This window comes from Sarcophilus harrisii, chromosome 3, assembly GCF_902635505.1.
Source record: "Sarcophilus harrisii chromosome 3, mSarHar1.11, whole genome shotgun sequence".
In the NCBI taxonomy this organism is placed as follows: domain Eukaryota; kingdom Metazoa; phylum Chordata; class Mammalia; order Dasyuromorphia; family Dasyuridae; genus Sarcophilus; species Sarcophilus harrisii.
This window is the reverse complement of record NC_045428.1, coordinates 149,220,579-149,231,406: the sequence shown is the minus strand read 5'-3', so window position 1 is coordinate 149,231,406 and position 10,828 is coordinate 149,220,579. Positions and strand designations below refer to the sequence as shown.

General features: G+C 37.2%; 1 protein-coding gene across 3 annotated transcripts in view; it reads left to right on the top strand.

Moving 5' to 3' along the window:
* Positions 1-9,140: 9,140 nt before the first annotated feature.
* GGACT (gamma-glutamylamine cyclotransferase) overlaps positions 9,141-10,828 on the top strand; it is a 62,958-nt gene continuing 61,270 nt past the window's right edge. Inside the window, exons 1-2 of one of the 3 annotated variants that reach the window (XM_031958627.1) lie at positions 9,141-9,228; positions 10,246-10,334. In XM_031958627.1, coding sequence (XP_031814487.1) covers positions 10,313-10,334 — 22 coding nt within the window. In that variant the 5' untranslated portion in view covers positions 9,141-9,228; positions 10,246-10,312. Of the gene's footprint in view, positions 9,229-9,336; positions 9,411-10,245; positions 10,335-10,828 lie in introns of those variants that run through there. The other 2 variants (XM_031958629.1, XM_031958630.1) reach the window with 2 other exon arrangements.

Below are 10,828 nucleotides of genomic sequence, written 5' to 3'. Positions count from 1 at the left end.
TCTGATTTCCAAAGTGTCTTTCTCTAACAAAGACATTTTCTTTGGAAAAGAAAGCCAGGAATGTGCCCTCTAAAGCAAGCCAGAAGATTTTCTCTGTTCTAAGTTCTGACCAGTTCTGTCACTTAGGCAGGCATATTAAATAATATTTTCTTCAGTAAAACATATGCACAAGGAAGGCTTGAACCCCAAATTATATTCATAAACTGAAAGAATCAAATGATATTTCCATATTGACTTCCAGTTCCAAAGTGATGAGGTTTGTATCCCCTAGATTCCCAGTGGTGATGAAGTTAGTGGCAATAAGAGTTGTTAAAATCCCCTTTTCGTTGGCCCGCAGGTTCAAAATGAAAGAATTCACTTATCCCGAAATATTAATGGCAAAAATGAAATTTATTGTTGGATAGAAACCAGTTTGCTAAGAGACTAACTTCTATAGTGGCAAAGTCCTACTAGGGAAATGGAGTCTGGTATTGAAAAGGGAATGACTTTTCAGTGGGCAGGGTCCTAGCAAATTGCTTGGGCCTCTGCAAGGAGTGAGTCCAGAAACTGCCCTTTAAAAAGAATCTTGAGGCTTCAGGAAACCAAGATTCCAGGCTTAGATGTTTATCAGTATCCAGCCCAGATCTCCTATTGGAACACTTCAAAGGGATGCTTTTTGACCTGGATTTGTAATTGAATCAAAGAGTCTGACATCCCGAAAGATAACTTATCTGGCATGATATGCCTTCCCAAGAAGGGGTTGAGAATCCAAAAGGGATCTCAGAGCAAAAGGGAATACCGTTTCAGAGTGATAATCTTAAAGTGAACACGGTTTCAATAAAGGGAACACAGTTTCAGAATAATAATCTTAAAGAGAACACAGCTTCAGTAAAGGGAACAGTTTCCCTCCCCCTTCAAAAATTCATACTTAATGAAATTCTCAATAGATTTAGGTAAATTACACTAGTAATTTTATTGAATGTTAAATGATTAACCTTGATAATAGTAGTATGCAGGGGCAGCTAGGTAGGGCACTTAACCTCAATTGCCTCAGCAAAAATTAAATAAATAAGATAAAATAAATATTTTTTTAAAATTGTAGTATATAAAATACTAAATAATTTTACATTACTTTGCCTCTGACATTTTTGTATTTAAGTAATTTTTTTGTTATTAGCCAAGTCACTTTATTTCATTCATAGCATGCAAAGGGAAATGGTTTTCTGAGAACATATGAAGTCAAGAAACAAGTCTCAGTCTTTGATCTTTTAGTTTTGTCCTTGCTGGTTCTAAATAGACAAGACCTAAAGACCTGTCTATTTTATAGAGAATCAAATAACAACAGTAAAAGAAAACTTGAGAAGAGAAAAAAGAGTGATGGCAAGATAATTATGAAAAATTAATTTATAGCTCGGTCAAAGAAACACAAAAATACTCAAGAAATGACACCTTAAAAAATTGACTAGGCTGTACATACAGTAGAGGAAGTACAAAAGGCAAATGAGAATATTTTAAAAAGCAAAATTAGCCAAATGAAAAAAAGAGGCACAAAAAATCAAGAAACAAATAATATCAAAAGAATGAAAAAAGTAGAAGATAATGGGAAGTATTTCATTGAAAAAACTGATCTGTAAAATAGATTGAGAGAAGACAGTTTTAAAGTTATTAGAAAGCCACGATAAAGAAGAGTTTAAATTATCATCTTTTAAGAAATTGTAAAGAAATTTGCCCTAATATTCTAGAACCAAAAGGTAAAATAGAAGTTGAAAGAATCCTCTGATCACTTTCTAAAAGAGATCATCAAATGAAAATTCCCAGAAACATTAGTCACATTCTAGAGCTCCCAAGTCAAGGAGAAAATATTGCAAGCAGCCAAAAAGAAATAATTTTGCACAGCCAGGATAGCATAAGATTTAGCAGCTTCTATATGAAAAGATTAGAATATGATATTCTGGAGGTTAAAGTAAATAAGAAACACAAATAAAAATCATCTACCCCAACAAAACTGAATATAATCCTTCCATAATCATTTTCTAAGCATTCTTTTTTTTGAAAAATTCATTTTATTAAAAAAAAAAACAGAATAAGGAAAAAGAAAAACAGAAAAGGAATATAAAACAAAAGAGAACAATGTCATGGGCCCAGCAGAACTCAGGAAGGATTCAAAATATATAATAACAAAGTACCAATTAAAATATACCTATTAGTAGAAGAAATTATATTCATGATTGTCCATCTTTACTTTTTAAATTGTTCTTTTGTTCTCTGCTGCTCATCTTTTTTACTTTATTCTTTTTATTCCCTTTCATCCCTCACCCCCAAGCAAGTTACAGTTAAGAATAGAATTATATATGTACCAGCGAAAGAACTCTGGGAGATGACTAAGAACCATTACATTGAATTCCCAATCCCTATATTTATGCCCACCTGCATTTTTGATTTCCTTCACAAGCTAATTGTACAATATTTCAGAGTCTGATTCTTTTTGTACAGCAAAATAACGGTTTGGTCATGCATACTTATTGTGTATCTAATTTATATTTTAATATATTTAACATCTACTGGTCATCCTGCCGTCTGGGGGAGGGGGTGGGGGGAAGGAGGGATAAAATTGGAACAAGAGGTTTGGCGATTGTCAGTGCTGTAAAGTTACCCATACATATAACCTGTAAATAAAAGGCTATTTAAAAAAAAGAATTATATATGTAGATATACACACACATATTTTTCTTATTTCTGCTGATTCTTTGCTTTTATTCTGCTCCTTAACTTGCTTTGCTATTACTTAACCTCCTCCCACCCATGGATCCCTCCCTTGTCTTCGAAGTTCCCTGAAGACTTTCCCCATCTACCCATTCCTTCTCTTTATTTCTTTTTAGATTTTAGAGGGTGCTATACGCTTCATGGCATATATATGTAGTATTGCCTATTTAACCCATTCTCAATGTGAGTAGATTTTCATAACTATGAGTTCTTCTCTCCCTTTTAATGCCTCTGTATTTATTCTTCCTCTGCACCTCATTTGTATAACATAATTACTATTTTTTCCTAAACTCTGCCCCAATCTTTCTTTTGAGCTACCCTATTGTTGATGTCAATCTTAAACATATGGTATACATTTCCCATATAAAAAACAAAAAATTTGTCCATGTTGAGTGCCTTGAAATTTATCTTTGATATTGCCTCTTATATGTTAAATTTTCTATTAAGTTCAGGTTTGGTTGTTAGAAAGTCCTGAAAATCTGCAAGTTGACTGAGAGTCCACTTTTTCTCATTCAATATTATGGATAATTTTGCTGGATGATATTTTTGGTCACAGGCTTAGTTCTTTTGATTGTCAGTAAATGTGATTCTAGGACCTGTGAGCCCTTATTATGCCTCCTACTAAGTCCTGTACAATTCTAATTGTAGCTCCAGCATATTTGATTTGTTTTTTTTCTTGTTTCTTGCAAAAAGTTTTCTTTGATCTGTGTATTTCAAAATTTGGTAATAATATTCCTGTCTTTTCCGCAAAGGATCTCATTGAAGTCGTAATCAGTGGACTTTTTTTTTCTATTTCTACTTTTCTCTCATGTTATATCATTCCAGGACAAATTTCTTGGATTATTTCTTGTATTATTGTGTCAAGGTTTGTTGGGGGCTTTTTTGGTCACATCTTTCAGACAGTCCAATTATTCTTGTTTTCTCTTATGTTCTCCACATTTGTTGTTCTTATTAGATGTTTCATATTCGATTCTATTTTCTCATTCTTTGTAATCTGTTTTGATATTTCTTGGGTCTCTCATATCTCCACTGGCTTCCCCTTGACCAATTCTAATTTTCAAAGAGTTATTTTCATCTTTGAGGCTCTGTATTTTCTTTCTACTTGGTTAATTTTTTCATAATCTTCTTGTTTTTCTTGAATGGTTTTCTTTTCTTTGTTTGTTTGTTTTTTGTTTTTTCCACAAAGGCTTTCATTTGATTTTTAAATTCTTTTTTTTTTTTTTTTTTTTGAGTTCTTCTATAAATTCTCTCTGGATAGGGAGCCATTTCACATTACTTTGGGGTAGAAGCATTTTTTTACTTCATTGTCCTTCTCTAAAGATGAACCCTGGTTTTCCCTGTTTCCATAGTAAGTTTCTGTGGTAGGGTACTTGGGGCTTTTTTGGTCACATCTTTCAGGCAGTCCAATTATTCTTGTTTTCTCTTACGTTCTCCACATTTGTTGTTCTTATGTTTCATATTCGATTCTATTTTCTCATTCTTTGTAATCTGTTTTGATATTTCTTGGGTCTCTCATATCTCCACTGGCTTCCCCTTGACCAATTCCAATTTTCAAAGAGTTATTTTCATCATTGAGGCTCTGTATTTTCTTTCTAATTGGTTAATTTTTTCATAATCTTCTTGTTTTTCTTTAATGGTTTTCTTTTTTTTTTTTTTTTTTGTTTTGTTTTTAGTTTTTTCCACAAAGGCTTTCATTTGATTTTTAAATTCTTTTTTTTTTTTTTTTTTTTTTGAGTTCTTCTATAAATTCTCTTTGGATAGGGAGCCATTTCACATTACTTTGGGGTAGAAGCATTTTTTTTACTTCATTGTCCTTCTCTAAAGATGAACCCTGGTTTTCCCTGTTTCCATAGTAAGTTTCTGTGGTAGAGTACTTTCTTCTTTGCTGTGCTGATTTTTTTAAAATAAGAGGTATTAGTGTAAGCATCTCTAATCCTGGGGTGGCAGGATGGTACCTCAAAGCTTTACTTCACCTCTCCCCTCTGACCTGGAACAAATCAAGAACTTCACCCTCTAGCAACTGCCCACAGCCAGCAGCATCCCTATGCCACTGTCCCTGCACTCATGGGTATGCTGGTTTCCTTCTCCCCCAGGGCTGCATCCCTGCAACATAGCTGGGTATGGCATTCCTAATCAGCCAAGGTTCCCTCAGTCATCCTGGATTCCAACCCTGTAGAGGACCAAGAGGTAAGAATCCATCCAAGCCAGTAACTTGGCTCACCAAAACTCCCTTTTCTTATTGAAGTAGCAGAGACATACTTGTCAATATGTGATTAGAAATCTAGCTACTGAAGCAAAATGTTGATTGATAGCTAATGATCCAATTGATAAATGATCAAAAGGCATGAATTGTCAACTTTTTGATGAAGTAATAGAAGCTATCTACAGCCATATGAAAAAAATGCTCTAAATCATTATTGATTGGAGAAAGGCAAATTAAAACCATTATGAGGTCCTATTAGATCGGTTAATAAGACAGAAAAGGAAAAGACAAATGTTGGAGGGAATATGGGAAAAATGAGACATTAATGCATTGTTTGTGTGTTGTGAACTGATTTTAACCATTCTGTAGAGAAAGTTGGAATTATTCCCAGAGGTCTGTAAAACTATGCATACCTTTTTGACTTAGTCAAGATAGGTCTACATCCCCAAAGAAATAAAAAATAAAAAGGGCCTATATGTACAAAAAACTATTTATAGCAGCTCTTTTCTGTTAGCAAAGAATTGAAAATTGAGGATATGCCCAACAATTGGGGAATAGCTGAAAAAGTTGTGGGATTTTATAATGGAATACTATTGTGCTATAAGAAATAAGTGCACTACTTTCAGGAAAAAAAACTGGAAATAATTACATGAACTGATGCAAAGCAAAAAGAAAAGAATCAGGAGAACATTTGTACACAGTAATAGCAATATTTTAACAATAAAATATTCTAATTGTGCACAATTGTGAATAACTTAGCTATCTATTCTCAGCAAGACAATGATCCAAGGCAACTCGGAAGGACTTAGGATGAAAAATGTTATCCATCTCTAGAGAAACAACTGAAGGAGTTTCAATATAGGTTGAAGCATACTTTTAAAACTTTATTTGTTTGTAATATTTTTTGGTCTATGTATTTTTTTAACAACCTAATATCAAAATATATTTTGCATTGACTATAACACGTATAACCTATATCAAATTGCTTGCTTTCTCAATGAGAGATATACAGAGGGAGGGAGAGAATTTGGAGCACAAAATTTTAAAAACATATGTTATAACTTTTTATGAGTGTGTAAGGGAAAATAAAATACAACACAAATAATTTTTCAAAAAGAATAATCTCTGAGCTAAACTGAATTCAAACCAAAATTGCTCTAGGAGGAAAACAGTGATTTTCTGTCACTACTTCCTTTGTATCTTTCCAAAGAGGAACTCAATGTATTATTTATTCACTTTTACTGCCTGCTTATTTGAAAAGGCAACTGGGGCTTTAAGAAAGTTGCTCTTTGCTAAATGATAACTTTCACTAATAAGCTTTTTAAGATGTGATAAAACATGTTGATAACACAATACCAAGATACTTAATGATTTTTTTTTTTTACATCCAATTATAAAAAGAGTAGGAATTTTTCCTTTTAGAGTCAGAGACAAGTTTTGTGTGAGGAAGCTAGGCCTAGGGTTAAAGTTGTAGAGAAACAATACAAAAGCTTATGCTTTGATGAGCCAAACAGTTGTAGCCAAATCCAAAGATACCTCTAGATATTAGCTTTCCTTCAAAGTCACAAACAGGAATCCTGTATCCCCTTCCTCAGTGTCAGCTTAAAAAAAAAAAATAACTAACCTCTAGAAAAGTGAGGGGAGACATTGCACAATCTGTAGCCTATATATGGATGGGCTTCAACAGAACATGTATGCATTGAATACATATACATGTATGTATACTGATATTAATGTATGTATATTGATATTCAAAGTATTCCAAAAGTTTTAGCTCAGTTTTAAGCTAAATCTTTTGGGACATCATATATGCTTTGTCTTTCCCTGTCTCCAGGATACTGATCAGAAGGCTTCTGCTATCTAGAAGAAGCAGAAAAGATCTTTATGTATGATATACATGTATGTATATATATGTAGGATAGGAAGAGAAAGTTACCTCAAACAAGATAAAGTAATAGCAACTGAGACCTGATGACACATACCTCTCAGCTACTGGGAAACAAACTGAAGGGCTCAAGGTCAGAAACACAGAAGGAAAACAAGTAGAGGGAAGATGGAAAGCTTCTCTTAGCATTTGCCCTGTCCTGCTTCATAAGTACTAATAATATCCAAAATTGTTGGAGATTCCTATCAAAATGGAACAACAAATAGGAAAGTATCAGATGCCAATTTGTACCAAATCCTAAATACTATGCAAAATCCAAATGAAAAAAGTATTTTCTTCATGAGGATCTATAGATGTTCCTGTTTTCAGGTGTTCAGATCTTCAGTGGATCATACTATAATGCTTCCTCAATTAAATCTATAGCCCCTCTACTGAGATCAACCCATGATCTAGAGAGGAAAAATGAAATGGATCAAGAATATATTTTCCCCAGCTTATGGTAAGTATCCTATTCAATTACTTGATAAATAAGCATTTATTTAATTCCATTAGGTTTGTCTATCAGTATATATATCTTACATAATCACAACAGATAAATAATGATCTGGACCCTAAATTAATAGACGAGAGATATACTGAATTGCATTTGGAGAATGGAATGATTCCTAGCTGCTCTGTGCCACCAAAATCCATTTCTTTTCTTTCTTTCTTTTTTTTTTTTTTTAACACTAGTATTCTCCCAGTGATGCCATTTATGGTTAGAACCATGATTTTTTTTTCTAATAGTTTTTTTTTCAAATACACGTTATTTTTGTATAACTTTGTATTCCAAATTTTTCTCTGTTCATGATTTGGGCATAAACAAAACTAGAGAACATTATGAAAAGCAAAACGGACAACTTTGATTGCATTAAATTAAAAAGTTTTTACACAAAAAGATCCAACAGAAACAAGATTAAAAGGGAAATATAAAGCTGGGAAGAATCTTTACAGCCAATGTTAAGAATACAAGTCATTCCCCAATTGATAAATGATCAAAGGATGTGAATAGACAATTTTCAGATGATGAAATTAAAGCACTCTATGATCAGATGAAAAAATGCTTTAAATCACCACTAGAGAAATTAAAACAACTCTGAGGTACCACCTCACACCTCTCAGATTGTCTAAAATGACAGGAAAAGATAACGATAAATGTTAGAGAGGATGGGGGGAAAACTGAGACACTAATAATGCATTGTTGGTAAAGTTGTGAAATGATCCAACCATTCTGGAGAGCAATCTGGAGCTATGTCCAAAGGACTATCAAACTGTGCATCCCCTTTAACCCAGCAGTGCCATTACTGGGTCTGTATCCCAAGGAAATCATAAAGAAGGGAAAAAAGGCCCACATGTACAAACATGTTTATAGCAGCTCTTTATGTGGTACAAAGAATTAGAAAATGAGTAATGTCCATTATCTGGAGAATGGCTGAATAATTGTGGTATATGAAGATAACGGAATATTATTGTTCTTATGAACAAGATGATTTTAGAAAAGCCTGGAAAGATTTACAAGAACGGAAGCAGACTGAAACAAGCAGAAACAGGAATACATTGTATACAGGAACAGCAAGACTGTGTCATGCTCAGCTAGCAAAGATTTCTCAAGGGGTTCAGCAATCCAGAGCGACCCCAATAGAATTTGGAAAGAAAATGCCATCTGTATCCAGAAAAAGAACTATCGAGATGGGATGTAAATCAACACACGCTAATGTTCACTTCTTTTTTCTCTTCCATCATCTCCCTTTTGCTCTGATTTTTCTCTCCCAACATGATTCGTAAAGCAACGTGTATTAAAAAAATAAATTAATTTTTAAAAAAAACGAGGCAAAGAATGATCTTTTATCTAATCAAAAGGAAAAAAAAGCTCAGTCTGGGAGGTGAAAACCCGGCCGAAACAGAAACAAATGAATAAAATAATCATCTTAAAAACATATTAAGCGCTTACAATGTGCAAATCACCGTTCTAAGTGCTAAAGGTTCTAACAGAAAAGTGGGACGGCCCCAGCTCTCGGAAGTTAACGCTCCAACGAGGGGCACACAGCACGTGGGAGGTTTTCAGTTGCGAGTCAGAGGTCTCCTGGTCCTGGGGGGGAGGGGTGCAAAGCAAGCGGCAACGCGTCTCTCTTAACGCCATTTACCTCGGGGAATGTTTTTAATGGTTTTCCCCAACCTAGAGGGAGTGAGAGGCGTCTGCTGGGGCGGGGAAGGGGGAAGGAACGGTCGCTGAGAGGGCGCGAGTACAGGTGGTGCGAGCATCTGTCCCGCCTTTGGTCACGGCCGCTTCCCGTGAGACCTCGCGGCTCAGGGGCGGGGCCTCACTCGAGACCGTTGGTCAGCCGCGTGCGGTTTCCCGGTAGGGCGGGGCGCTTTCGAGGGCTGATTGAAGGGCCAGGTTGCCACTGTTGGGCCTTTTTAGGGTGGGGGTGGGGTGGGGGGAGGGATGTAGGGCGTAGGTGAGCGTACGTATATACGTGCGTGGGGCTAGCGGCGGAACGCCAGTGCGGGGATGGGGCAGAGTCTGACCCTAGCGTCCCGGTGCGTGACTCAGGCGGGCGTCTTCTCCCTTCTCTTAGTCTGGTCTGGTGGCTCGTGCGCGCTGCCCCCCCCCTTCCGTGTTCTGGAAGTTCTGGCGCGCGCCCCCCCCCTTCCGTGTTCTGGAAGTTCTGGCGCGCGCCCCCCCCTTCCGTGTTCTGGAAGTTCTGGCGCGCGCCCCCCCCTTCCGTGTTCTGGAAGTTCTGGCGCGCTGCCCCTCCCCTCCGTGTTTTGGAAGTTCTGGTGCGCGCCCCCCCCCCTCCGTGTTCGGGAAGTTCCGGCGCGCGCCCCCCCCTTCCGTGTTCTGGAAGTTCTGGCGCGCCCCCCCCCTTCCGTGTTCGGGAAGTTCTGGCGCGCGCCCCCCCTTCCGTGTTCTGGAAGTTCTGGCGCGCGCCCCCCCCTTCCGTGTTCGGGAAGTTCTGGCGCGCGCCCCCGTGTTCTGGAAGTTCTAGCGCGCGCATAGTCGGGGAAGGACGCGCACTTCCCTTTCATCCCACTCTTCCTTCCTCTCCTTCAGTCGCTCTGGGACCCCCATTTTTCCTGTTACTTGCCTTTTACTGTCTGGCCCGCTGGCTGGGGTGGGGGGTGGGGGGTTGAGGGAGTATGAATTTAGCGGGAAAAAAATCACATCTATATTTTTCCTCACCAGTAACCAAATTTTACCATTTTAAAAAGACTTAAACAGAATGAGTGCAAAGGCACCCGTGATCCCCTCTGTCCTGTAGAGTTGTTAGTGGTTTCCAGGTAGTCAGAATTGCAGTTTCCCCACTTGCCTAGGAGACAAAAAAAATGGATAAAACTTGATAAAAGAACATTGGTTTTATTTCTTTTTCCACAGGCAACAAAGGAAGAATAGCTAAAAACAGACTGAATGGGATGGAAAGGCATCAATTCCCATCGGGGGGATGATCTTTTCATTGACGTGTGGTAAGGGTCGCTGCCCCTCCGTCCAATTAATCAATCAGGGACGAGTTAGGAGAGGCAAAAAAAAAAAAAAAAAAAAAGTTTATTGCTTCCTTATAAGAAAGGATATTTCCAGTGTCAACCAAAACGGGGTCACCAAGGGAGTGCAAGGGTGAATGATTCTTAGCAGGTTTACCTAGACCCCAAAGCAGAGACTCTTCAGAGCTTCTAGCAGAAATTTCCCCAGCTACAAAAAAGCCCAAAACTAAAATGTGTGATCCACAGGTAGGGAGACTTGTAGCCTTGCCATTTCCCCGTGTGGAATACACCAAGGGGCCTTCTTCAATGCGAAATTAAACACAAAAAACTAAAAAGTTCCTTTTAAATCTCAAGACTACCATCCCCATCACAAAACCCAGTCCCTGCCCCTAAGGAACTTACATTCTTACGTTGTTTTGGGTCTCAGTTTTCTAATTTGTTTCGTTCTCCCATTTAATTTTTATAACTGTGGAAACCAA